Genomic DNA, 25,510 nt, shown 5'->3' on the forward strand with positions numbered 1-25,510 from the left:
TAAGGGTCTTCAAACTGCTGCCAAAGACCCAGCGACCCTCTATAGAACGTAGCGAGGGCTGTATCATACATCAACCATAGCGCCAAACAAGGAAAATAATGGGATCAAAAAGGCTGAATCTCGAAGATATATGGAAAGATAACAGAAAAAGCGTGGACTCCGAACACATATCAAAAACAGAACGCTGCTCCATCAAATTCAAAAGGTAGAACAGGCAGAGCGGGCCAAACTATGGCTTTCGGAGGACATTGGCACTCCGACATGCTGACTACCTCGAACCAACCCAACCCGACCGATGGCGACTCCGTCAAAACTCTTCTTGTTCCTGGAAGAACATCGAGAAACTAATGATTGTTCCGTAAATCAGGAGGCCTCCGAGGATCGACATGACCATCGCGGGAATCTCAATGGCGCCGCTATGCGCAAGGACCGCGGGAAGCGCTGTGTAGAGCAAGAGTGGTCAGCACTAATGAACCACAAGAACCGCACTCAAGGGAGGAGTATCCGTCCGAGAGCCGTGGCAGTGCCCTGCACGATCCAGGATGGAATGCGCCCGCACGCGCGATGAAGCGACTTACCGATTCCCATCAACACCAGGAACCCAGTCATGAAGCGACCAAAGTCCGCGGCCGCATTGCCGGAACTATCCATGAAATCATCGGGGTTCGCGCATCGCGAGCAGATCCAGTTGGGGAGCGGTGCTACGACATAGGTTGCGACAACGACGAGAGGCAGGAAATTGTGCCAGAGCGCCGAGGAGAGAATGACCAGGAGAAAGCCAATGGCGAGGATCTACATCGAGACGAAACGATCGGCGATTAGCACATCCGTCCGCAATCTGAACGACAACAACTTACAAAGGAGAGGGCGATGATGGTTTTGAGTCCGGCCGTCATGATTGCGGAGAGACAAGCGGAGGGAGGGGAACACGCTCAATCGGCAGGGCAGGCGGGTCGATAGCAGCACGAGGGGCCGTGGTGGGGGATGCAGTTCACGGGAGGCCGATCCGACGAGGGCAGCGAATCTGCATGCAAGATCCGACAAGATTTCAAAGGAAAGGAGTGCCGCAGAAGCGAGTTGAAGTCGTAGAGAACAGGCAAGAAGATGACGGCGGAAGTTGTGACGTCTGGAGGTTTGGTATGGCAGCCTCAGGCGCTTAGGCCGCCCACCGCCCGCTCCCGAGCTGGGCAGCCTGAGCAGCCTGAGCAGCCTGAGCTTACTACTGCTGGACGGGAGCTAGATTCACCGCGTCAGTTGCTTCTCTGCCTGTCGATATCAACGACCCTCCGGCTTCACTTTCATCCTTCCTCTCCTCCCTCATCACTCCACACTTTTTCTCGGACAGAATCGAACACTGAGCGCTACACAAAGCTCGTGTCATCCATCAGAACCTCGATACCTTTCCCATCCGTCTCGAATCTAGCTATCCATCATGTTCAGGAACAACTACGACAACGATGCCGTCACCTTGTATGATCCACACCCCACTCCTCCACTCATGTGAAGCTCCCCAGAAACTAATCAATGACTTTTCGTATAGCTCCCCGCAAGGTCGGATATTCCAGGTGGAGTATGCACAAGAGGCTGTGAAGCAAGGATCTGTCGTCGTGGGGTTGGTCAATAAGACGCATTCGGTTCTGGTTGGCTTGAAGGTGCGCATCTCGGTCCTATCCATTCGTCTTCGACACAGACAGAAGACTCGAAACACAAAGAGAGAATGTGAGAGAGAGAGAAATGCTAACGGTGATCGACAGCGAAACGCCGAAGAGCTCTCCTCGTATCAGAAGAAGATCATCGAAGTCGACTCCCACATGGGCATTGCCATCGCCGGCCTGGCCTCCGACGCCCGGGTGGTCTCCAACTTCATGAAGCAGCAATCGCTCAGCTCCCGAATGACCTACGGCCGTCCCATCCCCGTCGACCGCATCGTGACCCAGATCGCCGATCGCGCCCAGACAAACACCCAGCAGTACGGCAAGCGGCCGTACGGCGTCGGCCTGCTGGTCGCCGGTGTCGACGAAGCCGGCCCGCACCTGTTCGAGTTCCAGCCCTCAGGCATGATCCACGAGATGCTCGCCTGCGCCATCGGGGCCCGTTCCCAGATGGCCCGCACGTACCTCGAGCGCCACCTGGACGAGATCGAGTCCAGCTCGCGCGACGAGCTCATCACCCACGGCCTGCGCGCCCTCAAGGAGACCCTCTCCCAGGATAAGGAATTGACGGTGGATAACACCTCTGTTGGAGTCGTCGGTCTGGCGGGCAAGGGCGCCAATGGGAAGATCGAGAGCTTCAAGCTCTACGAGGGCCAGCAGCTACTTCCGCTGCTGGAAACGGTGGAGCAGCAGGATTCGGGCGAGACGAAAGAAGGCGAAGGGATGGAGGTTGATTCATAGGTTTTGAAATGATGCCCATAGACATGAATATGTTGATGTTGACAACTGGATCCCGGTGATTTAATTCATTACGTTTCTTTCTTTCTCTTTCCCTCTTTTCTTCTCGTTATTCGCATCTCTTATACTCCAGCACTCGTAAGAACTCGGCCATGGGGACGGGAGTATTCTCTCTCTCGAGGTGTTCGATATAGAGAATGATCTCAACCCCTGGTCCACCGTCAATTCTACGAACAATGTACTCCGGAAGGCGTGTTGTCTTTGTCATCTTCTATTTCTATATCTCCAACGAGGTCAACAGGAAGGGCGGGAGAAGGCAAAATGCAAAATGCAAGAAACGAGACGAAAACACCCACTCCGTTGGACCACGCAATCAAATAAAGTATCTTCATAAATCAGACGGCAGAGGTTCTCGCAACCAGAAGTTTCAACATCTATCTTCCCCCCACACTCACTCCTCTCCCCAGTTCAGCTTCATCCTCGCATTGCTAACCTTATACTCCACCAGTCGCGGCCAAACATCCGCAACATCCTTCGCCTCAACGAGAATATGGCCATTAGCAGGACTAATGTATCCATCTTCCACAGCCTTGCGCACCCACACCAACAGTCCATCCCAGTACCCGCTGACATTCAACAGCACCACCCCCAAATGGTGAATCCCCAGCTGATTCCACGTCGTCATCTCCATGACCTCCTCGATAGTCCCGAAGCCGCCCGCCAGCGCCACGAACCCCGACCCGGGCCCGCCCTCCTGCACCTTAGCGGCCATGAGGCGTTTCCGCGTGTGCATGTCCGGCACGACGGTCGTCGTTCCGAAGTCCGATTCGCCTAGCACTTCCGGGTCGCGGATGATGCGTTCGGCCGTCTTGCCGCCTTCGGTGTTCCACGATGTCGAAGCGGGGGGCTGCTTTCCCCCGTTTGAGGAGCCGTTCTCGTAGCCCGGTTCGACTTTCACGAGGGCGCGCGGGATCACGCCGTGGACGGCTTTGGGGCCGGAAAGCGTGACGAGGGTGCGGGCTAGTTCGCCCATCAGCCCCGATGTGCCGCCGCCGTAGACGAGTTGGACGTTGTTTTTGTGGAATTCGCGGGCTAGTGACCGGGCTGTTTCCATGTGGGCCGGGTTGTTCCCGGCTACGGAGCCGCAGCTGAGGAAGAACAGCGTCTGTGTTAGTATAGGAATCGTAGGTTTGGCATCGGAGGGCGGGGGAGGGGTCGCGGAACCGGGGTTGGGCCAAACTTACAACACGCAGACGACCGCGGGCTTGTTTTGGGACTGAACGTCGGCCATGATGGAGGCGATAATTGTGTCAAAACAAACAACAATACCAGTGGAGTCTTCGTGGGGAGCAGGTACGGCAAGATGATAGTTGGGAAAGGTGAGAAGCGCAGGAAACCAGAGTGGATACCGAGCGTCATCAAAGCGGGCGGGTCCAGCCTAAATAAATCACTGTACATGACAGCCAACTCTGCCCCTTCGTCCACTACCTACCATCCAACGTAACATACCACAGGTATCTTACAGGCTGACGGTCCTTCAAAGTGCTGACAGTCGCCGCCCTTTGAAAAAGTGACTCATCGACAGAGGTTGGGCAGCGGGAGCGGGGCCTTCGCCAAGCTTCGTTGTATACGAGAAGAATGAGTCCAGAACCAATTGCTCACCTCACAAAAAAAGGTCCTGGGGCGATCCTGTGATAAACTTGCTGGTATGTACCGTGCCGCATTATTCTAGAATCTAGACTGTATTGAAATCAGGTGTTTGAGGCCAGAAAAGGTCGGCCTCGATGGGTATCATAGAAACTTTAGTGCACACTCAATTCCCAGCTTTACTCTTCCCCTTCCGTAATGTGGCATCGTCGGACGCAGCCGGGGTGGTGGTCCTCCCCGGCGTCTCGCCTCTGAGCTGCGGTGTCCCGACCCTGGGTATCACGCCCGGGGGCGCAAGCTGTTTGGTCCCAGGCCCTCGCTCTGTATCCCCAGATCTGGAGAGGATAAATGACCCTGGTTCTCCGACCAATGGACTCTCATCCATAAATTCTTCTCCGTATCGAGAAAGGAGATTGAACGATTCGGCAAGTGTCCTTGTATCCTGGAAGACGGATCCCGTATTGGTCATCTGCGACCCCAGCAGCGGCCCTTTGGCGGCGGCGTCGGAGTCGGGCATCGGTGTGTTTTCCTTGCTTTGCTGGGACTGAGCGCCCGCTTGACCGGTGTCGAGCTGTTTCGGTGCGGACGGCATATAGGTGTATCCATGCGATGCGGTGAACGTAGGTAGAGAGGATGCGGTCTTCAGGAGACTGCTCAACGACGTGACGGCAGAGAGCTGTGCGATCAAAGATATGCCGTCGTTAGTCGCCCTTCTGGACAAAGCATGGGGTCACCAGAAACAAGAAGCAAGAAACTCACAATCCGATTCCCCACAACGCTCGCAACCGATGGGGCCATATAGATACAATCCCCAACAACAAAATAGGTAGACAGCACCGCGACCTCATCCTCCTGCCCAGCTCGCTTCTGCCGCGTCTGCTTCCGAATCACCCAGATATTGGACGGCTCGTGAGCAAAGCGAGTGTCGGACTGTGCCGCCGCCTGCAGCGGATCATACGCGACTATGAACTCCAGCCCCTGCATCGTTTTCAGTCGAGCTTCGAAGGCCTCCCGGGTTTCCACGAAATGGCGGAAGGCTTCATTGTAGTTGGCTTGGATGGCCAGGGAGGCGTTGTTGGACGTCGCATCGAAGAACGGGGACTCGGCGAAGTAGAACAGAACTAATCAGGACGCGATTGAAGCGATGTCAGTTGACGTGAAGGTCTAGCGAGATCAGTCTATACGGCTGCGTACTGTTGTTTGAATGGAGGTATCCTCCCATCATCTGGACGTGCGGGGGAGATCGCCAGAGGATCTCCTCCATTGAAGCATCTTGGCCAGTCGCCATCGGTCCACCACGTCTCAGGTCAATTGCTATGAGGAAGTGGAACAGGGAAGACAACTGCAAACTCAAGGAAGTAAATTTATTCGAGATGTTGTAAGACAAGAAGGTTATGATTCTCGGCGCATCTCAGAGAGTTGGAGAATCCGACGCGGAAGAGAACCGGAGAAATCGATCTGACCGCCCGCCGAATGGGCAAATCATGCACTATGAGTTGTTTCTATGTCAGAAGCTTCTACATCCTCTTTTAATCGAGGGGTTTGACTGGTGATTGATGATGTGATAATAGGAAACAACAGGAATTGGCCATCGAGGAGTTATTTGCTTGAATTATTTGTAAATAGTATCGAGGTGGGGTGCGAACAGAACCCGTATCAGGATGCTATATATGTACTTCTATATCTATCCTCACATGCTCTAAATCTCATATACAGTATTGATCGTCTAAACTATATAGAAGATGATATAGAAAAAAATAGATAGCACGCCGTTTCCCTCTCATGTTTCCCGTATGTTGATTCAGAGATTCGTATAACCCCATGCTCCAATCGATGCAATTGTTGAAACCGCTATCAAGACATGACCCTTCGTACAGCACCGTAAAAATCGTGAGCCAAAAAAATGGAAATAAAAAGAACAACGGAGAAAGGAAGAAAATAGGAAGAAGAAAAAGAGAGAAAGAAGATAATGAGGGACGAGCGAAGAGTATAATCCCTTCCCTCAATGATGCGGTGTGAAAATCCCACACACGGTCTTCAGCTTGGTCAGCATCTCGTCCCATTCACCCTGGGCTGTACTCAGAGTCGTCACAGCTCCGCCTGCCCCGATGCGCCACCGTTGCTCAGCTCGAGAGTCAGCAGAGCAGGTGAACGCCGTACGGATCAGAACCGAAAAGCTCCCGCCCCCTCCGAGATCCAAAAAGCCCATGACGCCGGAATAGATCCCTCGGTTGCGGCCTTCAATCGCAGATAGATGCATGCATGACCGTTCTTTCGGAGCCCCCGTCATGGAACCCGGTGGGAGACATCGTTGGAGCGCCACGAGCCCATACCCCGACATGTTCGACGACTGCAACTGCGGCATATCGCGCACCGCGAGGCTGGGCCGCTTCGGATCGACTTGGCCCTTGACGTGCGTGATCATCTGGTATACTCGGCCGTGGTCTTCCACTTCTAGAAGCTTTTCCACCGAGACACCGCCCGAACCGCAGATCCCGTAGAGATCGTGGCGGATCAGATCGGCGATCATCAGGTTCTCGGCCATTTCCTTCCTTGAGCCTAGGATCTCCTTGGCCTTCTCCAAGGTCATGTCGCTGGATTTCCTCACCGTGCCTTTCATCGGCTTCATCTCGAGCGTGGATGTCCGGTCCCAGTTCAGAAAGCACTCAGGACTGCTGCTCACGATTTTGACATCCCCTAATCTCGCGTAGGCGCTGAATGCGGCAGGGTTATATTTTCGTAGTCGCCTGTAGAGTTTCCAGGGGAAATTTCGTCGGCCACTGTCGGTATCGGGCGAGGGTAGTGTAATCGATGTTTCGCAGGTGAGACATAGTTCGTACGACTCGCCGGCTTCAAGTTCGTCTTTGCAAGCCTCGACCTGATTTTGGTATGATTCTTCATCTGGGAACCGCACGGTGCCTCTTCGGAGGATGGAATCCAGAAAATCCGCGTCTCCGGCGTTATTTCCGGCGTCTATGGGTTCCGTGGATAGAGCCACCAGAGACTGCAACGTCTTGCTCAACCACCCATCGGGCGACTCGTCAGAGTCAAGAGTGGACTGTATTGTTATACGCCCCGTCTCATTGTCAATGACAATGCTCCTCTCGGTCCATATTAGACTGACGTCAGGGGGATCTTCGCTAAAAGCCTCTTCGCTAGTCGAGGGAAAGCCGTGATGAGAGATATCGTCATGGTGCTTTGGACGGGCGAGGCATGCCAAGCCCATTTCATACGAAAAATAACCCAGGAAACCACCCCAAAAAGGCACTGTCTGGTCTCCCGTGTCGACCTTCTTCGCGTGCATAACATGCCTAAGGACATCCCAAAATTGAGCTACCAGCAGAGAACATGCAGACACGTCGCGTCGAGAATCTGTCGCTTTGCAGCTGGTCCAGGGGTCCGGTAATGTCTCCAAGACCAGCTCTTCCGACTGCGTATAGTATTCCAATCTCCAACTGGTGGGGCTCGGCACTGAGATGACACTGTGCTTGCCATTGGACTGGAATAGGACTGCCGGAGAACCCGGCGTATTGAAATACTCAAGTAGAGTTTCGGCGTCAAAGTTGTGGGACGTAAAAGACCGAAAGTGCGAACGATGCGAGGTCGATGCGCTCCACTCAAGCATTGTCAATACAATATCCGGTAAAGGAGTCACGGCGTTGATTTGGCTGGAAAGTTCAACCGAGGGGCTCTCAGTGACAGCACGGCGAAATTTCTTATTGTACGTGAGTGAAGTCTGCCACCATCTCCTGAGCATCTCAGTGCAGGCCTTTCGGTCCGATTTGCAGGACTCAGGGTGGAACTGAACGCCCCAGAATGGTTTTCGCCGATGCCGCACAGCCATGGGGATATGCACTGTGTCGGACGAACTGCCTTGTTCAATAGATGACCAGGCGACGAATTCTAAATCTTCAGCTGCCGGTGAATTGACCCTGGCGCTCCCGGATTGTCCATTAAAGGACAGATCACGCCTAGGGTCCGCTTGAGCATACAGCGAATGATAAAGAGTCACCCCTGCCCCCTGCAGACTCTCAAAGATGTCTGTCTGAGCTGTAGAGATCTGGTGGATCTGACCATGCAGAGGTGCCGGCAAGCGCTCAATCGGGATACCATGATAAAGACACAAGCTCTGGAAGCCAAGGCAGATCCCCAAGACGGGCACCAAATGGTCGTCGCTTAAACGCCAGATGTCCTGCATGATCCCGACATCACGGGGGATGCTCGGATTCCCCGGTCCGGGTCCCAGGACGACAGCGTCAAAACGCTCGAGGCATTGGGCCATGTTGTTGTCTGGCCATTTCGAATCGATCATCATCACCGTGACCTTGACTCCCAAGACCTCTTCAAGCATGGCCACGACATTGTAGGAAAATGAATCGTAGGCATCGATATATAGAATGCTTTTGGGCGGAGATGTCAAACCTTTCGACCACAGATTTGGGCCGAAATCGGCCACAGACTCATATCCCAGTGCTGGTGCCATGCCACTATCAAGAACAGTATCCAAAAAGAATCGAGTAGACTGTCGTGGGATAGTGATGGGACGAAGAATAGCAAAATCCGATATTGATCAGAACATGAGTCAGGGAAGAGATGGCGTATAAATAGATCCTCGTCGACAAAGAATTAAATCAAGAGTAGTACGAGGAACGGAATCACGCATGGGGTTCCATAATAAAAGGCCAATATTATATTATACAAGCCTATCAAAGCATGAGAGGGATTGGAATAAAAAGTCGGATATCATCGGTCCATAGTGGATGATCGGATAGAAATGTTTTGGCGGCGGCAAAGAAGAACGGGTGGAGAAGAAGAGAGAAAAATGAACGGCAGAGGCTGCAATCGGCCGGGGAAATCACTGGATCTGGGTCTGGAAACCCAGCAAATTCATCAGCTTCAACCCATGGATTTCCATAACCTTATTAGCTGGAGTTCCACCATATACATTATTGAAAAGGGTTCTTTTTGAAAATTAATAACAGTAACATAGTATTATCAGGTGGGGTGTGTCTCTACGGAGCAGTAGAACCCGTCAATATTGTTTGATAATATTGACATGGGATCGGTGCTATAGTTGGACATTCAGAGGCACCGTCATTTATCGTCGATAATAGATTAATAGTGCTGCTTTCCACATGCAGCTAGACGTGGTAGTGTGATGTGGAGACACGGCTAAAGTGCTCTAGTGAGTACTATATATTGTGTATATCTTGGGTTAGATATACAGATCACAGATCTAGTCACTCTAATATCGAAATCTAAACCGGACAACACGCGGCGTGTACTCATTCAGAAGTTACATACAACTCCTGATTGTGGACAGTCGCCTGTAGAATGACTTGAGTCGCACCAGGTCGCTAGCTACTGGCTGATCGTGGCGAGCTTAGCTGCTATCTTAGGGAAGTACTGAGCAACAAATCCTTCGCTGGAGGTGAATACGAGTTAGCAAGTGTAGGCACGCAGAGTCTGATAATGGATCGGGTCTTACGTGTAGAAACTGTGGGCGGAACTGTGGTCTCCCACGAGGTTATGGGCCAGTTCATGGCACAAGATAACCCACCAATATACCAAGGCGTCGGTCTTGTTACCAGCAGGCGTCTGAAGCAACTCCTTTTCATGCAGTTGCTGGAAGTAAAAGTAGTTGCAAAAGATACTGCCCGCTCGGTTGAAAGCAATGGTCTTCCCGCCGGGGTCGTAGAAGATGCTGAGGATGTTCGCACGCAGGGAGAAGACCGCACCGCAGTCCAGCAGCACAGAGGCAAACAGGTTGATTGCAACACCGTGCTGGGCGAGGAAATTGGACCGATCGGGGAAAGTCCTCACGAAAAGCACATTGATACCGCAAGGGAGCGTCGCGGCAAACTCCAGGTCCTGGCTGGGTTTCTCGTCGCAGTACGACTTGGACTCGCTGATTTGATTGGTTTCGGGCCGACTGTAAACCCCATTCGAGCCATGAGGTCGACAGGCCTGAACAGCAGAGAGAAGTTGTGACTGTAGCTGGTGAGGAGAACTGACTGTCACAGGAGCTTCTGGACGAGACGACTTTTGGGGATCTTCGTTCGAGTAGGGTGGGGGAGGGGTGTCTGCAGTTGGAGACTGAGGAGATTCACCGCCCGGGGAATTGTTTTGAGGACGCCCATTATCCAGCCCCAGACGCTTGGAGAGACTGGCGAACAGCCCGCGCGGACGAGGCTCTTCGGGGTTCGTTGGCTGCGTATTGGCACCGACATCCCTACTAGAAGACGTGTCGGGGAAATCACCAGGCATTCCAGACTGCTGTTTCTCCTCAGGCAATGGTGTTGGCGCCGGTGCCAGAGCCCGCTCTTTCGACCATGCAGCTTCTCTGTCGAGAAGCCGTTGCCGTTCCTCCTCCAGCTGTTTCTGGCGCCGATCCTCTGCCATCCGGGCCTCGTAGGCCTTCGCCTTGAGAATGCGCTCCACATTATATCCACGAGTCTTTAGCTCCAACAAATCAGTCTTCAACAGCATCTCTAAGGTAAGAGTAGAGTGAAGCTTTGGCCGGACAAGGATGAGATGGACAAGAGCTTGACTGATCTCATAAAGATCATACTTGCCGGGGCAAATCCACAAAACCCATGACTTAGATTGCTGTTGCGTGATGATGGCGCTTCGCTTTTGAGTATGCGAGATTCGCCGTCCCCTAAGAGACCTTGTGAGGGAAATTGACTGCACCACCTGCACCTGGAGGAATTTCTCAAGCCATCGGACATCGTGTTTTATAGCATCGGTGGCCTGGTCATGTAGAAAAAGCCGCGAGCGTTCGCTGATCAACTTCTGTAATTTCGCCGCTGGGCGTTGATCAGCAGCAACGGCACCCCAGTGAGCCCGTTCCTCCACGAGTGCGCTCAGCGGAGCTGCCCCCAGGGCGAGATAAAAATTCTCGAGCAACTCTTCCTGCGGTGCCACCAGCATGTGTTCTCGGAAAAGATTGAAGCTTTGGAAATCATCGACAATGACTGCATCTTTTGCAACGACCAGCGTCCATTCCTTGATGCTCTGTTCTCCATCCGAATCCGAGTCGGAGTCTAGGTTGATGAGATTGTGTTTCTCATTTTTCTCCTGGGAAAGAGACGTGATGTCTTTGCTGGCTAAGAGGAACGGAGATCTTTTCATCTCGTTGAAAAGTTCCCGATCCCTTTTTAAGACAAGGAGGTTCTCCGCGAGCATTCTCAGGAGTTTAAGATACTTATCTGCGCTCTGGAATGTCGAAGAAATCCTTGCTGGTTCTTTGACTAGCATGCGGGCGATCTCGATCTTGGTTGGCTCCCTCTTGGAGCCAACCGCCATGAGAAAGAAATTTGCTTCTTGCCCAAAGTCGACAAAATCAAAGATGTCTCGGTAATCCTCACCCTCTCCCAGATAACAAAGTCTAGGTGCCACCCAGCGTACATCTGACCCCTTCTGGGCATCCCGAGATGTTGAAACGGGTACAACCTGCGCATTACTAACACGGTCGATATCGCGTGCTTTGAGGTCACCAACCCTTCCGCCGAGATATTTGAAGAGAACGCGGGCATCGCGTTTTGTCGAAGGGGGGTGTTGGATCAAATAATCCAGGCATTCGGTAAGCGAAGGGTGTTGTTTGACACCGAACTTAGAAGCATGGGGATGTAGGTCTCGCCGTAAGATCTTGAAACCACACAAAGTGGCATTCTCATCCGTGAAACACTGCATCGGGACACTCAGGCTGCTCGATCCTTCTAGAGGCAAGAATGGAACATCATATGAGCTGCAATCAAACGTCGAGTAGCCATTGTCGTGATATTCGGCAATATAATACGACATGGCTTTTCCGTGGAGGCTCCAATCATTGTTTGATGCGGCCTTGGTGATAATCTGCAGCATTTCCGGGGCTGATGGGAAACTCCGAAGCCCTAACGTGGCAAGGAAATTCCCCTCGCGACTGTTGGGTTGATATTTTCCCGGCCATTCAATCACAGGCAGCCCAAGGGCTCTGATAGAATCCTTCGGTTCAAACAGCTCAAAGATCTTGTAGCGTTTCCTGGAAGAAGCACCAGAATCGCCGCTAGGCGGCTCAGCTGTGCAGATACTGGTGTTTTTCAATCGTTTGATGTCATTTGCGGGAATATCGTCACGGACTGAAGCAAGATAACGGATCAAATCGACATGGCTCCATTTCCTTCCATTGGCAGCCTCCGCGCTGGATGGGTCTTGGCCGGCTGGGTCAAGAAGGCGTTCGAAAATGACCCCGAGATCCACAGTTTTGCGGACCCCCAGCGCGACCAGAAATTTCTCTTTGACACTATTTAGCGAATTCACGACAGGAAGATCATCAAACAAGCGCACAGAGGGGAAGTAGGTTTCTGCAGGCCGCTTCATCCCGAGTTTCGTTGGCATGATGGTGTGAGGTTGGAGTAGGGCAATCAGGGTTTGTCTTGATGGCTGATTTAGGTGCTCCCACTGCTTGGATAGGACAGCCAGGACCTGACCGGAAAACGAGGCATTCTGTGTAATATCTTGCTCCAGAGAAAGTGCGCTCCGGTTTCCGGCATTGTTCATAAGCCAACGGATCCAAGGGATTGTCTGCAGCTCCACCCACCCAAAGGCCTCTAGCTCCTGTTTGGCCAGAGATTTGGTGTATTTAAAAGGCATTACATTCGGCGGCAAGGGCATATCGGCGGGTACTCGTTGGGCATTCAGAAAACTCTGGATATTGGCGAAAACAAGTAAACGAGACGTGTTACTAGATCCGTCGTCGTCGCTCGCCACCGCGACTCCTAAAAGGGTCTGCACAGAGGAAGGATCGAGCTGCCCCGAGGCAGCTCGTCGGCCCAGCCAAGAGAGGAATTCGATGACTTGACCAGAGCGAAGCGTGCTGGATTCTAATTCCTGCTTGATATCCGAGACTGTGATATCAGTGACCAGACCGAAATCCGTTAGTTTTCGGACGAAGTCTTTCGCGCCCGATATAAATTCATCCGGCAAGACCGGAATAGAGTCCATGAAACTGAGATCTTTGGGAGCAATGCGCGCCTGATGACTTTGGATGACACCGCACGTTGATAGAACTTCGATAGAAGCTTTCCTATTGCACGTCCAGAACGAATCCTCAATCGTCTGCCCCAGAAGCGAAGATGGTGTCGATTCCCGAAACACAAATTGATTCGATGTGTGGATTGCCTCTGGGAGCACGCCCACTATGTCCTGCTTTCGGATCTTCGAATTTCGGGATGGTTCTATTGCTGAAGATATTCGGGACTTAATCAATGCCATTTCCGCCGCCCAAGCGATGCGGCAGACGATGCCTACCGCCCTCAACATTTCTAGGTTCCATTTACTGATATACCGGGTGTTGAGGTCAATGCTTTCCCGTTCGACGGTTGGAATCACGGACGGGGCCGAGATGTGAGCATTCAGGCCTGTGGTTTGCTGCGTGGGGAACCCTATAAAGACCCTTCCTGCCCGCGATGGGAGAATAGAAGAGAGAATTTCAGAGTTCGCCCCGGATGCTTTGGACGCTAGATTTGTGTCATATGAGGGGGTTAAGATGGCGATAGTGGACCTTTTGGGTGGAGGCTTGCGAGTCGCGCGTTCAAGCTCGCTGCTCAGAGACCTGCCAACGGACGATTGGATAGCTGCGGTACTGATATGCAAGAACACCGATGCCGTAGTAAGACCAGTGAGATCCGAGGTATCGTTAGCACTTTCCTGCTGGTCGGGCTTTGCTTGCTTTTCAGGGGCACTCTGTCCGGTGAGTCGAGAAAAAAAGGTACGGAGTGAGCCAGTCGTGTCCCGAAGCCCTTCCCGCAGGAAACTCGCATTGGGATTCCACTCCACCACTCGCATCCAGGCAGCATCGACCTGTGCAACTTCCCGAGCGACGTTGACAATACTCATGAGACCTTGCGGAGTCTTGGTTTCGATATCCCTCGGGATCGCCACATCGACGCTGGGGGCTCTCTTCTTGGAGAGTCGCAGTACATTCCAGTCATCCAACCACAACTCTATGTTTTCAAGGCTGACGAAAGTAAGACTGCTGGATAAAAACTGGCATAGCTGCATCAATGAGGGAATAGGCGAAGTATCGTTACGATAGTCCAGTACGAAGGTCGTCTCAGGGTTCGCCGCCTCGTTCAGTTGCAATCGGCGGGTAAACAGAGCATTCCCTTTCCAATAGAAAGCCATGGCATCTGTCCCTGAAGACACAAACGGTTCTTCGCAATCGTCAAAGACACTGTAGAAACCGACACCAAAGGCTCCAATTTTCGTTTCATCGGGATTGCCATCTGCAATGCGCTTCAACCGAGCCCAGTCCTTTTCACTGAATGGGGTGCCGTTATTCGATATTAATAGACGCTTCAAGGTGTGATTTGATATGACATGCTTGATGATAGTCGAGTTATCGGCCGACGGAGGCAATGGAACGGTTGTCGAAGGGATCGTCTCGAACTTGATGGTCACTTTGGTGGCGTTGGCATCGGCGGCGTTTTGGATCATTTCCCGTAAGACTGTCCTGTTGGATGTGCGATCAGCGACCTTTGCTCAAGATGATTGACAGCGGAAGTCTCCCGTACCATTTCCCTGAATACCGCGCCAGGACTTTCGAGATCAAACCACGCGTGTCCACTGTGACGGCTTCCTCGTCATTGCCCGACCCCATAGTCTGCGCCCTCAAGGCGTTGAAGTCCACATTCTGCGCCATCTTCAGTGATTCACATTGAAACCCTGATATCTAACGCCCAAGATAAGTTGACTAGAAGAATATAGGTCGATAAAAGGACAGGAAAGTTCTCCTCCGAGTGAGGAGTCTATTTGGCTTGGGGTATATGATTGTGGATCACAACATAACGTAACCCCAAATACCAAGTCAGATCTTCGAGTCACCCTATATGAATGGATCAGAGGATAGAAAAGAAGAATCAAATCAATAAGAACATAAGAGAAACAGGAACAAACGCCCAGCGAACCCAATGACGGATGACCCGGGGGAGGAAAATGCGGAGTTATGACCGCCGGATTGACTCGTCGTTCTGACTTTATCGCTGCTTATCAGGAAATGTGCCTGGATCTGCTTATGTCACCCGTGGATGCCTGGACTAAGCTAGGCTAGGCTAGGCTAGGCTCTGCCCCCGTGACACACCGCCCGCCCTTTTCCCACCAATTCCCCCGGAGTTGCCAGTGTTGTCATTGTGGTGCAGTGTTGTTCTTCCTGTTGGATTGTACGATTGCTGTTGGCTTCCCTCCAGAGTGTTCTGACAGCTCCCCGATATAGATCTATCTTGTTTGTCTTCGGTTGCGCGCTTTCTTTGTGGAATTTCCCCGGTTCGAATATGCAATGATTGTGTCCCTCGTTGTATAGAACCCCCCCCCCCGGCAAGCTGGCCCACCTCCACCACCACTCCTTCTGGGAGCAGTCCTGAACATCCAACCCACTCCCTTCGACTCATATCGATTCGAATGACAGTATGGGTGTCGATCCTCTTTCTCCAATCGCCCCGGTGCGCCTACGGGCGCTATTACTTCCTGTGGGGAAGATCAAGCGCTCTAGGTTCCTAAGCTTTGCGGCGAGACTCCAAGCCGAGAATGTCGTCCGCCTGGGGGACATTAGTCCTGATGCACGACCCAATCGAAGTATGCATTGAAACCGTCTGATCCTGCGATAGACTCGATCTATCCTCTCTACACTCCTGAGGGGGACTGTCAGTAACGTTCTCGTTCTATCCTAGATATGTTTTCCCCGCTCGCGTTTCCGACAGGGATGATTCTCTACGACCTTTCCTACTCGGTTCCTCCTACCTCCCACCTAGAACTATTTCCATTTGAGGTGTTTCGTGAGCCTCTGGTCATAATCGCGATTGCCGATGGGCGGGAACTAGGTGGACCTGCCGGAGAGGCTTCAGGAGCCCCCTCCGAACAGTCCGCAACCCCGCATGGGATGGACGAGCTTCGACAGGGACTGGAGCTCCTCAAGGAGAAGAACCCGAGGGCGTTGGTCCATCAGCTTCTCATCTTCGACTATGAGAATGTCAACAAGATCACGAACGATCCAGATGGTGTTTTGTGGATCCCAGGCCCGCAGGCGTCCAAGGCCACCACCATGAAAACCGTGCTCTGCGACATCACATCCGTGCTCCTTTCCGAATTGGACGAATTTGCGAAAATCATCCAAAGTATACCCTCGATTGAGTCGCCGAAGGCGTCGTCCTGGGGTCCACATCGAGGCCCCGATCTCCGTCCGCGCCCAACAGATCGGTTATTCCACCGGATGACCATGCCCGCGCAGATCCCCAACTCGAACGGATCGCCCGAAACACCCCCGCAGTTGACCTCGAACCATAGCTCGCCCGTTTTGAGTGACCATGAAACGCCTACGACGTTCGATGAGATCAGTCGATCGATCCAATTGGCTAACCGCTCGAGTACGTTCGGAAAAGCCAGTTCCCAACCGGTGTCCAAGGAGCATAGCCGTGACCGAATGTCTGTCAGTAGTATGAGCGCAACAGACCGGACAAAGAACCGAATAAAGGGTCGTATGGGTGTTGTGGTCGGAACCCTCTTCCTTCAAGCAGGACGATGGCCGGATGCGTTGAAGGAACTGGTAGAGGCCGCGTCGAATGCTCGCGCGAGTAGCGATTATGTTTGGCATGCAAAGGCACTCGAATCAATTCTTCTTTGCCTGCTGATGTTCGGCTGGGCCGGAATGGATTTCCAGGTATATGGTCCTGCACTTCTGTCGTTGAGGACTGTCTGACCTCTGTCTAACTGCCCCCAGATTCCTCCCATTTGCTACCCAGTGGCCGAGAAATCCTCGAAGTCATCTCACAGCAGCGCTGTCGACACGGGTGCCGGGCAATCTACTCCTGGGAACCGGGTCATCTCTCTTCAAAACCTGTCGAACCTCTTGCCCGACCTGGCCAACAACATACTCAACCTTTACAACCGTGCGGCCAACATTACCAACGAGCCCCTCCCCCAGCTCGTTTACTCGGAGACCGTGATGCGACTGTCGCGATTATTGGTGGCGGCGTGCATTCGCGACGGCGCTCTGGACGACAATGCTTTGAAGCACCTTGTGATGAACGAGCCTTTGCAACCTTTGTACCGGCCAGAACGGCCTCGTGGATTGGTGCTTCTTCGAAAGTCCGAGATTGCCAACTTTCTCTTCCGTGCATTGCCGCTGTCAGCCAGCTCGGATCTACCCGCCACCGACGCCATCCCCATCATCATCGGCGTCGTCTCTGTTCTTGATACACTTAATTTGCCGAGGAAAAAGGCATTTATCTTGAGGGAGTTCCTTTCAATCATGGTTCCCACACTCGTTCAAGCTCGCAAAATCGGCGCTGCGGAAGTGGGCATCCATCCCGCTGCGGGGCTCTCGTCTCTCAGTGACACAGCATTCGATATCAACGCCCTCGACATTGGTCCGGGAAACATGGAAGAAAGTATGCGCTCACTTCTTTCGACAGTAGGCGAGATTTATGGAGTCCAGCCCTCGTCTATCCCCGCGTGGGACAGGGCGTCAGGTGTGGCTAATCCGGAGCTTGTCCCCGAACACGACTCAGTTCCTGCTATCGTTGAGCGATCGTTTCGGCATGTCGCCCTGCGAGGCTACGGCGACTTGAATCTGAAAATCGACGTACTCAAAGCCTGTGTCAACTGCTGCGAAGCGCTCCCAGATTTTGGTGGCGTCCTCCAGTTTACGGTCGAGTTACTTCAAACCATCCGGGGGGACTTGATGCTTGCGGAGACCTACTATGATCGCCCCTACCTCCCACTGGACGAACAGGTCCGGCTTTTGAACAATATCAAACGGACTGTGGGAGCTGCTACTAAGTTGGGGGCAGCCGGGCTGGAGGCAGAGTATTGGGACGATTTTTTGGTGCGTGGCGTGCAGCTGCTCTCGCTCCCTGACCCCAGAAGGCCCGTTCGCCGGTCGAGATCAGCCCTTGACGCTGTAACATCAAACCAAGAGAGGCCGACGAAAGACCCCTTTCTGTATAATCCTTTCTCGAAGACAAACAGCAAAGCATCCGAGCTGCTCATGGTGGCTGGGGAACATGCAGCATTTCAAGTCACCCTTCAAAACCCTTACGAATTCGAGATCGAGATTGAGAGACTTCGCCTTGACAGCGAGGGCGTCCCGTTTGATGCGGTGGCCGAATGGATTGTTCTCCCCCCGCTGAGCTTGCAAGAACTCACAGTCTACGGGATAGCGCACCAAGAGGGGCCGCTCAAGGTGACTGGTTGTGTTGTCAAGGTTCGGTACTGCAGAGAACGGAAATTTCCCATCTTCAGGAGCCATTGGAGGCCCGAGGTTGAAAGCAAATGCAAGCGCACTGGGCTTGCGGCTAAGAAGCCTCCGACGGAGCGACCTCTTTCCTGGAGCTCAACTGAGTCGCGAGACGGCAAGCAAGTTATGAAAAAGGGACCGTCAACCACGACTTGTGAGGTCAAGGTAATCGGCCAGCAACCGTCCCTCGTGATAGAGTCGCTGTCATTATCGCAATCCGCAGTGATGGTCCTGGATGGTGAGATGGGAACCTTCAGCATTACGCTACGGAACACATCACTCTGCCCTCTTGACTTCATCCTGTTCACTTTCCAGGACTCCACTGGCCGACAGATCCAGTCTGCGCTGAGCAACAAAGACCTGCTGCCAGTCGAGATCTACGAACTGGAGCTCAACCTCGTCAGGCCGGCATTGCGGTGGCGTCGCGAGGGGTTGAATCCGAGCGACTTTGCTATTCCCGCAGGTGAAAGTGCCACGTTCACCATCGATATCCTCGGTAAGACTGGCCTGCAGGATTCCACGATCCAGATCGATTATTCTCGTGTGGGACTTCCTCGCGGTCAACTGCCAGAGGTATTCTATACCCGCCAGTTGTTCGTCCCCCTTACTGTCACGGTGAATGCCAGTATAGAAGTGGCTCGATGTGATATTCTCCCCTTTAGTGGTGACTTCGCCTGGTGGAACCGCCAGGGCATCGACTTTGACGCTGGTGCCGCAGAATCCACCGACCTTATTCCATCACGATTGACCGATAGCGATCCATTTTCGCCGGTACTCTCTCACATTGGACGCGGCTTGTATGGACCCGATCATTGTGTCCTACTTCTTGATCTTCGCAACGCTTGGCCCAACCCTCTATCCGTGTCCTTGCGCGTTAGCGAGCAGCCAACGGCAATGTCGACGCAAGACCTCGCCGACATCGGCGACGAGACGCCTGGACAGTATACGGTGTCAGGGGACCTTCAACCAGGGCAGACATCCCGCTTTGTTCTGGTGCTGCCGCGTGTCCATTTGGACAACCCTCACGCGTCAATCCCTATCATCAACACCGGCGTCAAGAGACAATTTGTGGTCAGTGCCCACAAACTCACATTCGAAGGCGAAGCAGCCTCCCGCGAGACATTCTGGTACCGACAGGAGCTCCTCAAGCGCGTGTCCGGGTCCTGGAGCGAAGGCCCCGCGCGTCGCAAAGGCACGATCGACATGAGGAACTTGCGATTGAACCCGCGCATGGTAGATGCCTTCTCTCTCGAGGACGTCGATGTATCTTACTCTTTGAACCCCTCGCGGGCGAAGGAGCCCACGCCATCCGACGATGGAAACAGCGTGGTTCAACTTGGTCGATCGAAGTACCACGTCCGGACGGACGATATGCTGGATCTCACCGTCACCGTCCGCAACCGCACTTCCAAACCAGTCCATCCTCTGCTTCGTCTCCAGCCGAGTCTCCGCCATCAGCCTAGCAACATTGCCCTGGACCTGTCGCGACGCCTCGCCTGGACAGGCATGTTGCAACAGGTGCTTCCCATCATTCACCCCGGGGAGTCAGCAACCGCCACAGTCGGAGTGACCGTCCTCTGCCGGGGAGAGTACGAGTTCGGAGCCACGGTAGAAGAAGTCCGTCTGCTGCGACATCTACACGACGCAGAGGGAGAATCCGTCTCGCACCAAGATGCAGACGGCGTCATCAAAGATACCTTTGGAGTGGACGTTGCCAAGAAACGGCGCATATGGCATGCAAAGGAGACTTGCATTTTGGAAGCCCACGAGTAGTCATCGCAGAATGCCGAGGATTACTACCTAGCTCATGAGCGCATCCTGCTGGTTGCCGCTCACATTCCATGTTCAATTCCCATGTACAGTTTCCCTCATATTCTTCCTATTCTATCTCTTTCTTTTCTCCCACATTCCCCCCTTTTTTTTGTACTGAGCGGAGCGTTCGTCTTGGGAAACTTTACCTTACCGGCTGTCTCAGACGAGAGCAACCGTACCTGCGATGTGGATAATCTTTTTTCTACTCTTATATTCTATGTATGACTGATACGGACGACGCTGGCGACTACGTATGTGATCCATGTCTGTCTATAATAAGCCACGGGCAGATCGGCAGCCGTACAGATCTCGTCTCGTTTGATTAGTTCACTCTATATAGACCCATAACCAACCAAGGTTAACTGACTGTACATATTCACTTCATTCCTACTTCACTAGACAGTTCAAGCCTTTTTTACTGTATTGGTGTTTGCTAGTATTTAATTTCTGCTTACTGTAAACTACGCGCTTGAGGACAAGCATGCCTGAAGCGCCCTGGACTGATCATTAGGTTGTAAGAATCTCCCCAACGCTACAAAAGATTGGATGCTGGTCGTCAATGTAACCTAGGTAGGTATATGCTGTCTTTACAGGTCCCTTGGATGGCACCGAAGAATCAAATTCAATTGACCCCCTATAGCCAATCTACTATATAAACCCCAGACCTAGCTATCTCCTTCCCAGGCCTCAAAAAAAGGATATCAAAATGCTCTGGAATACAAGAGGAAGCGACAAACAAGGGGGAAAGGGAGGGGGACATCTTGTCCAACACCGACCGACGCCAGGCCACAACATGACCGTTCAGTGACATAAAAAGCGTCAAAGAAGAGACAAGAGAAAACAAAAGAAGAAAAGAATGAGCCAACTACCGGTTCATCTCCCTCCGGAGCCGACCGGCGGCGGTGGAGGGAGCGGGCTCGGGCCAGCCGCTGACCGCGTCGTCGACCTCTTCTAGGAAACTGGTACTGTTGTGGACCGATGTGCCCCCGAGGACGACCCGCACGCCGGGCGAGCTGGCGTTCACCTGGGCGACCATCTTGGCTTCTTCGTATGTCACACCCCCGACCATGAAGAGGATGATGTCTTGGGGCTTATCGCGGGTATGGGCGCTATTGTCCAGGAATGGATACTGTAGCTCCTTCAGCCGGCCTTTGATCAGGTTTTGCAGCGTCACCTCCAGTCGCGGAGAGTGTTGCGTGTAGACGTTTTCTACACCCTTGAGTCCCTTGAAGCGGTCGCGAGCGCCCGAAAAAAAGGACGTGGATTCAAAGAGATCTGAGAAGCCCCCCGCCACCGGCGGGGCCTGGAGGGAGTGATGGTAGGCTAGCAGCTTGGGGATGATGTTGACTTTGTATGAGGGGACACCGCCGGCCGTGACGAGTAGATCCAGCAAAACCGGAAGGGCATTGTTTGGCTGCTTCTCGTACCGAATGGCGTACAGCGTCACTAGGCGAATCTTGTTTTCGGCAGGCACTCTGGGCAGCTGGATGATCCGTTGCAGATTCTATGCGCCAGATGGTCAGTTACTACTCTCAAAGAAAAAAAAAGTAGGGGTGAAATGGGTGCCAACTGGTAGACATACCTTGAGGTCGTTGGCATGGTTGTCGTTACACGCCAAGCTCTGCTCCAGCTCACTCACGTCCAGGAGATCCTCCTCCCCGACCCGACGGCTAAGCTCTCCGACCAAGGTGACATGTTTGCTCACGTTTCCGGACAATTTGCGGAACTCGGGGTAATCCTCAACGAAGCGTTTCATGTCCGCGATGGAATCGATGTTCATGGTGTTCTGGGTCTTAGTCTGATACTGCTCGACGTACTCCTTGATGTTTTGGCCCAGGTCGCCGAAATTCTGGTACATATTTTTCTTGAAGAAAGGGTCCTGGTCCTGGGAGAGAACGATCTCGCGAAGCTCCGGCCGGATTTCGGGCACATCCCGCAGATCGACGCGCCCGTTATGGATCCCCATCAGCTCGTGGACCATCGCTTGGTACGTCCACTGGGTGAGCAACGGGGTAATTGGGTCGTCCCGGCGGTCCAAGATCAAGAGGATCGGAGGGGTATCGGTCTTCCGAAAGTTGAACAGCTGTTCCTCCTGCGTTAATTGGTAGCGAACCTCCGTGGCCAGTTTCTTCGCCAGGAGGCTGTTCTTCTCGTAGCGGATCAGAGGGTTCTTTTTCAAAGCCAACAAGGCGGCCAGGACGCCTTCGGTGGCCCTCTGGAGGGCATCTGGGTTCCACAGGTCGGGCGAGTGACTCCACACCCGCTGGTTGGGGAAGCCCAGATTCAACGAATATAGGTCGGGGTTGGTGACGATGAAATCGGCGAAATGCTCCTGCACGGCACGCACCACCTCATGGCTATCGGCCTCGGCCAGGCGCTCCAGGGCTGATTTGCGGACGATATTGCTGAAGTAGATGTAGTATTCGCCGTACTTGGGCTCGCGGAGTTCGTCGATGAGAAACTGAATCGAGGTTGGGGAGGGGCGCACGAAGCACAGGCAGCGCAGATGTCGCATTTTCTCCCGCGCGGCATTATCCAAGCGATCAATCAGGTACACCTCATGGTTCAGAAGAGCCGATTGTGTGATGGCAGTGGACACGATGGGGACCTAGAGAATCATCCCATTTCCGTCAGCGAACCCATGACATCGGGGGCGCAGGGGACCAGGGAGGAGGGGAAGGGAAGGCGGTGGTACCCACTGTCTCACTATCCAGAAGCAAGATCTTCATCTTGGCAGAGGAGGAGGACAAGGAGGACGAGGCTGACGCGGAATCACCAGCCGTGACCATCCTGGAGATGTACCCGGATACGGCGGCGACGACGTCCATGGTGAGGGGGTGGGGGAGGGTTCCAGGGACAGTCGATTAGGAGATGAAGATAGAGGGATCAATTAATTGAGTGACGTAGAAAGGTACCATGAGAGGATACGGAGGAAAGAGATCAATGAGGAGAGTAGACAAAGGAAGTGGAGAGGAGGACGCGGGGAGGAGAAGAAGAAGAAGAAGGAAGAGGAGGACGTGTTCATGAAGCCGAAGTCCAGAAGATCCGCGGACGCCAAGCGGCGGATCGTCATCTTCTCTTCTCAACGTTCTCTCTCTTCTTCTTCCACCTCTTCTTCTTCTTCTCTTCACATCGCGGTTCGAGGATCTCTTCGCTCAAGAATCTTCCGTTCTTGTCGCCTCCCATGTTTCTCCCTGCAGTCCAGTCCTTTCTATTCTAATCCATTTCTCTCTCTCTGACGCGCGCGTTCGGAGCTCATCATGTTGCCTTACGTCAATCTCCGTGGGTTGCTCTCCGTCCCAGCTTCCTTTCTGTTACGACTTGACTGACCCGAATGATCATGGTATTCAGTGTTTGACTACCCTGCGAGACTCACCGGAGCCTCGGTGGATGAGTGTATGACCTTCTTCCTCTCCTAAACCACGCTTGGACTCAAGAACGCTGGCTTGGCTCCTGTTTCACTCCGCTAATTTCAAGGTCTTGAACCTTTCCTATAGTGAAACTCATTGCTTCGTTTCTCCTATCCTACCCTCTTGCCGGTCTGCTGAAGAGGATCCCCGATGCTCAGCCTGCCAAGAAGAATGCGTTCATCATTGGGGTGTCGCTGTTCTATCTGGTCGGCCTGTTTGATCTCTGGGATGGCATTCGTACCCTAGCTTACAGTGCCTCGGCTATCTATGCGATCGCCTACTACGTCGATGGATCCTTGATGCCCTGGATCGGATTCATCGTCCTGATGGGCCACATGTCCATCAGCCATATCTATCGTCAAATCATCGAGCAACCGCAGGCCGTCGACATCACCGGCGCCCAGATGGTGATGGTCATGAAGCTGTCGTCGTTCTGTTGGAATGTCCACGATGGTCGCCTCCCACCAGAGCAGTTGTCGGATCCGCAGAAGTACGCGGCCATCCGAGAATTCCCGGGTCTTCTCGATTACTTGGGCTACATCCTCTTCTTCCCGTCTCTCTTCGGCGGCCCGTCCTTCGAGTACAACGACTACCGCCGGTGGATCGACACCACCCTCTTCGATGTGCCCCCGGGGACCGACCCGTCCAAGGTGCCGCCAACGCGCAAGAAGCGCAAGATTCCCCGCAGTGGCACCCCGGCCACCAAAAAGGCCGTGATGGGCCTGGTGTGGATCTTCGTGTTCCTGCAGCTGAACTCGGTCTATAACCAAGGTACCGTGCAGGAGGAGAGCTATTTCCAACTGGGATTCCTCCGCCGCGTCTGGGTCCTGTACCTCCTCGGCTTCACTACACGAGTCAAGTACTACGGCGTGTGGGCCCTCACCGAGGGCGCCTGCATTCTCTCCGGCATGGGATACAACGGCTTCGACCCAAAGTCCGGCAAGGTTTTCTGGAATCGCCTGGAGAATGTGGATCCGTGGGGATTGGAGACGGCTCAGAACTCCCACGCATACCTGGGCAGTTGGAACAAAAACACCAACCACTGGCTGCGGAACTACGTCTATCTGCGCGTCACCCCGAAGGGCAAGAAGCCTGGCTTCCGCGCCAGCCTGGCGACCTTTGCGACCAGCGCCTTCTGGCACGGCTTCTACCCTGGTTACTACCTGACCTTTGTCCTAGGATCCTTCATCCAAACCGTCGCCAAGAGTGAGTTTTCCCATCTTTATCTCCCCTCCTCCCATTACTCATTCTCACACCCCTCCAGACTTCCGTCGCCATGTGCGCCCATTCTTCCTCACCCCCGACGGCAGCCGACCCACCCCCTACAAGCGCTACTACGACGTAGCCAGCTGGGTCATCACGCAGCTCACCCTCTCATTCGCCGTAATGCCATTCATCTTCCTCTCCTTCGGCCCCTCAATCCGCGTCTGGCGCAGTGTGTACTTCTACGGCATCATCGGCAACGCCATCGCCATCGCCTTCTTCGCCAGCCCCGCCAAAGCCTTCCTCATTCGGAAACTCAAAGCGCGCAACCGCCCGCACGCCCCGCGCACAACGAGCACCGACAATCTCCAGCCGACGCTCGGCCTCCCTGAGGACCCGATCGAGGGGTTCGACGAAGCCGTGCAGGAGATCAAGGCTGAGATCGACGCGCGGCGGCGCCGCGGTAGTGTGGCTAACATGCCCACGGGCGAGAGCTTGAAGGCTGCTGTGGAGAGTAAGATTGGTCGTACGCTTTCGTGATGCCTCGCCGCTTGTCACCCTCCCGCTTTACGATGTCTCTCCGCGGAATGGATACAAGTGACTACATAGAGGCGTTTTCCTGAATAAGCGACACACCATCTCACTGTTGGCTTTTCGGGCACTACCAGCTATCTATCTATCCTTTAGACCACGACAATTTTTACCCCACTTACTAGAAGAAAGAAACCATGCACATAGCAATATCCAATCCACAAATCTCAATAAATCTCTAATTG

The 25,510-nt window shown here is 53.3% G+C and overlaps 9 protein-coding genes across 9 annotated transcripts; 3 read left to right on the plus strand and 6 right to left on the minus strand.

Moving 5' to 3' along the window:
* Nucleotides 1-181: 181 nt before the first annotated feature.
* Nucleotides 182-1,106, minus strand: BDW47DRAFT_77037 (Vps55 family protein). The gene is made up of 3 exons (XM_024819805.1): nucleotides 858-1,106; nucleotides 579-792; nucleotides 182-441 (listed from the first exon to the last, which is right to left on the minus strand). The coding sequence occupies exons 1-3, from the start codon at nucleotides 894-896 to the stop codon at nucleotides 308-310; spliced, it is 387 nt and encodes a 128-aa protein (XP_024668470.1). The 5' UTR covers nucleotides 897-1,106; the 3' UTR covers nucleotides 182-307.
* Nucleotides 1,107-1,256: 150 nt separating this feature from the next.
* pre5 (proteasome core particle subunit alpha 6) lies at nucleotides 1,257-2,449 on the plus strand. The gene is made up of 3 exons (XM_024819806.1): nucleotides 1,257-1,470; nucleotides 1,541-1,652; nucleotides 1,755-2,449. The coding sequence occupies exons 1-3, from the start codon at nucleotides 1,433-1,435 to the stop codon at nucleotides 2,391-2,393; spliced, it is 789 nt and encodes a 262-aa protein (XP_024668471.1). The 5' UTR covers nucleotides 1,257-1,432; the 3' UTR covers nucleotides 2,394-2,449.
* Nucleotides 2,450-2,599: 150 nt separating this feature from the next.
* Nucleotides 2,600-3,971, minus strand: BDW47DRAFT_112124 (LOG family protein). Its single transcript, XM_024814099.1, has 2 exons — nucleotides 3,635-3,971; nucleotides 2,600-3,538 (listed from the first exon to the last, which is right to left on the minus strand). Exons 1-2 carry the CDS (start codon nucleotides 3,679-3,681, stop codon nucleotides 2,842-2,844), a joined length of 744 nt encoding a protein of 247 aa, XP_024668472.1. The 5' UTR covers nucleotides 3,682-3,971; the 3' UTR covers nucleotides 2,600-2,841.
* A 207-nt stretch (nucleotides 3,972-4,178) lies between these two features.
* med6 (mediator complex subunit MED6) lies at nucleotides 4,179-5,393 on the minus strand. Its single transcript, XM_024814100.1, has 3 exons — nucleotides 5,232-5,393; nucleotides 4,797-5,158; nucleotides 4,179-4,713 (listed from the first exon to the last, which is right to left on the minus strand). Exons 1-3 carry the CDS (start codon nucleotides 5,323-5,325, stop codon nucleotides 4,204-4,206), a joined length of 966 nt encoding a protein of 321 aa, XP_024668473.1. The 5' UTR covers nucleotides 5,326-5,393; the 3' UTR covers nucleotides 4,179-4,203.
* A 294-nt stretch (nucleotides 5,394-5,687) lies between these two features.
* On the minus strand, nucleotides 5,688-8,896 carry pabA (aminodeoxychorismate synthase pabA). The gene has a single exon (XM_024814101.1). The coding sequence runs from the start codon at nucleotides 8,518-8,520 to the stop codon at nucleotides 6,040-6,042; it is 2,481 nt and encodes an 826-aa protein (XP_024668474.1). The 5' UTR covers nucleotides 8,521-8,896; the 3' UTR covers nucleotides 5,688-6,039.
* A 112-nt stretch (nucleotides 8,897-9,008) lies between these two features.
* Nucleotides 9,009-14,994, minus strand: BDW47DRAFT_77060 (histidine kinase-like ATPase domain-containing protein). The gene is made up of 3 exons (XM_024819807.1): nucleotides 14,594-14,994; nucleotides 9,526-14,532; nucleotides 9,009-9,462 (listed from the first exon to the last, which is right to left on the minus strand). The coding sequence occupies exons 1-3, from the start codon at nucleotides 14,719-14,721 to the stop codon at nucleotides 9,399-9,401; spliced, it is 5,199 nt and encodes a 1,732-aa protein (XP_024668475.1). The 5' UTR covers nucleotides 14,722-14,994; the 3' UTR covers nucleotides 9,009-9,398.
* A 252-nt stretch (nucleotides 14,995-15,246) lies between these two features.
* BDW47DRAFT_112131 (TRAPPII-specific subunit TRS120) lies at nucleotides 15,247-20,432 on the plus strand. The gene is made up of 3 exons (XM_024814102.1): nucleotides 15,247-15,650; nucleotides 15,746-16,731; nucleotides 16,792-20,432. The coding sequence occupies exons 1-3, from the start codon at nucleotides 15,485-15,487 to the stop codon at nucleotides 20,080-20,082; spliced, it is 4,443 nt and encodes a 1,480-aa protein (XP_024668476.1). The 5' UTR covers nucleotides 15,247-15,484; the 3' UTR covers nucleotides 20,083-20,432.
* A 327-nt stretch (nucleotides 20,433-20,759) lies between these two features.
* On the minus strand, nucleotides 20,760-23,136 carry BDW47DRAFT_112132 (Sec1 family protein). The gene is made up of 3 exons (XM_024814103.1): nucleotides 22,821-23,136; nucleotides 21,704-22,729; nucleotides 20,760-21,625 (listed from the first exon to the last, which is right to left on the minus strand). Exons 1-3 carry the CDS (start codon nucleotides 22,947-22,949, stop codon nucleotides 20,987-20,989), a joined length of 1,794 nt encoding a protein of 597 aa, XP_024668477.1. The 5' UTR covers nucleotides 22,950-23,136; the 3' UTR covers nucleotides 20,760-20,986.
* A 95-nt stretch (nucleotides 23,137-23,231) lies between these two features.
* BDW47DRAFT_112135 (lysophospholipid acyltransferase) lies at nucleotides 23,232-25,473 on the plus strand. The gene is made up of 4 exons (XM_024814104.1): nucleotides 23,232-23,403; nucleotides 23,473-23,517; nucleotides 23,619-24,737; nucleotides 24,796-25,473. Exons 1-4 carry the CDS (start codon nucleotides 23,382-23,384, stop codon nucleotides 25,272-25,274), a joined length of 1,665 nt encoding a protein of 554 aa, XP_024668478.1. The 5' UTR covers nucleotides 23,232-23,381; the 3' UTR covers nucleotides 25,275-25,473.
* The last annotated feature ends 37 nt before the right edge of the window (nucleotides 25,474-25,510 follow it).

Source organism: Aspergillus candidus, assembly GCF_002847045.1.
Source record: "Aspergillus candidus strain CBS 102.13 unplaced genomic scaffold BDW47scaffold_62, whole genome shotgun sequence".
Classification (NCBI taxonomy): domain Eukaryota; kingdom Fungi; phylum Ascomycota; class Eurotiomycetes; order Eurotiales; family Aspergillaceae; genus Aspergillus; species Aspergillus candidus.

Bases quoted from the DNA above. Each gene is read 5' to 3' on its own strand.
- BDW47DRAFT_112124 (XM_024814099.1), bottom strand. From the start codon at position 3,681: ATGGCCGACGTTCAGTCCCAAAACAAGCCCGCGGTCGTCTGCGTGTT. The intron at 3,539-3,634 runs GTAAGTTTGGCC...GTTCTTCCTCAG, and splicing joins CCCGCGGTCGTCTGCGTGTT to CTGCGGCTCCGTAGCCGGGA.
- pre5 (XM_024819806.1), top strand. From the start codon at position 1,433: ATGTTCAGGAACAACTACGACAACGATGCCGTCACCTT. The intron at 1,471-1,540 runs GTATGATCCACA...CTTTTCGTATAG, and splicing joins GACAACGATGCCGTCACCTT to CTCCCCGCAAGGTCGGATAT. The intron at 1,653-1,754 runs GTGCGCATCTCG...GGTGATCGACAG, and splicing joins CGGTTCTGGTTGGCTTGAAG to CGAAACGCCGAAGAGCTCTC.
- BDW47DRAFT_112131 (XM_024814102.1), top strand. From the start codon at position 15,485: ATGGGTGTCGATCCTCTTTCTCCAATCGCCCCGGTGCGCCTACGGGCG. The intron at 15,651-15,745 runs GTATGCATTGAA...GTTCTATCCTAG, and splicing joins TGATGCACGACCCAATCGAA to ATATGTTTTCCCCGCTCGCG. The intron at 16,732-16,791 runs GTATATGGTCCT...AACTGCCCCCAG, and splicing joins GGGCCGGAATGGATTTCCAG to ATTCCTCCCATTTGCTACCC.
- BDW47DRAFT_77060 (XM_024819807.1), bottom strand. From the start codon at position 14,721: ATGGCGCAGAATGTGGACTTCAACGCCTTGAGGGCGCAGACTATGGGG. The intron at 14,533-14,593 runs GTACGGGAGACT...CACATCCAACAG, and splicing joins GCGCGGTATTCAGGGAAATG to GACAGTCTTACGGGAAATGA. The intron at 9,463-9,525 runs GTAAGACCCGAT...ATTCACCTCCAG, and splicing joins TCCGCCCACAGTTTCTACAC to CGAAGGATTTGTTGCTCAGT.
- BDW47DRAFT_112135 (XM_024814104.1), top strand. From the start codon at position 23,382: ATGTTGCCTTACGTCAATCTCC. The intron at 23,404-23,472 runs GTGGGTTGCTCT...CATGGTATTCAG, and splicing joins GTTGCCTTACGTCAATCTCC to TGTTTGACTACCCTGCGAGA. The intron at 24,738-24,795 runs GTGAGTTTTCCC...ACACCCCTCCAG, and splicing joins CATCCAAACCGTCGCCAAGA to ACTTCCGTCGCCATGTGCGC.
- med6 (XM_024814100.1), bottom strand. From the start codon at position 5,325: ATGGCGACTGGCCAAGATGCTTCAATGGAGGAGATCCTCTGGCGATCT. The intron at 5,159-5,231 runs GTACGCAGCCGT...CGTCCTGATTAG, and splicing joins ATACCTCCATTCAAACAACA to TTCTGTTCTACTTCGCCGAG. The intron at 4,714-4,796 runs GTGAGTTTCTTG...TTGATCGCACAG, and splicing joins GCGTTGTGGGGAATCGGATT to CTCTCTGCCGTCACGTCGTT.
- BDW47DRAFT_77037 (XM_024819805.1), bottom strand. From the start codon at position 896: ATGACGGCCGGACTCAAAACCATCATCGCCCTCTCCTTT. The intron at 793-857 runs GTAAGTTGTTGT...GTCTCGATGTAG, and splicing joins CCATCATCGCCCTCTCCTTT to ATCCTCGCCATTGGCTTTCT. The intron at 442-578 runs GTAAGTCGCTTC...TGCTCTACACAG, and splicing joins CCTGGTGTTGATGGGAATCG to CGCTTCCCGCGGTCCTTGCG.
- pabA (XM_024814101.1), bottom strand. From the start codon at position 8,520: ATGGCACCAGCACTGGGATATGAGTCTGTGGCCGATTTCGGCCCAAAT.
- BDW47DRAFT_112132 (XM_024814103.1), bottom strand. From the start codon at position 22,949: ATGGACGTCGTCGCCGCCGTATCCGGGTACATCTCCAGGATGGTCACG. The intron at 22,730-22,820 runs GTGGGTACCACC...ATGATTCTCTAG, and splicing joins TGCTTCTGGATAGTGAGACA to GTCCCCATCGTGTCCACTGC. The intron at 21,626-21,703 runs GTATGTCTACCA...TCTGGCGCATAG, and splicing joins ACCATGCCAACGACCTCAAG to AATCTGCAACGGATCATCCA.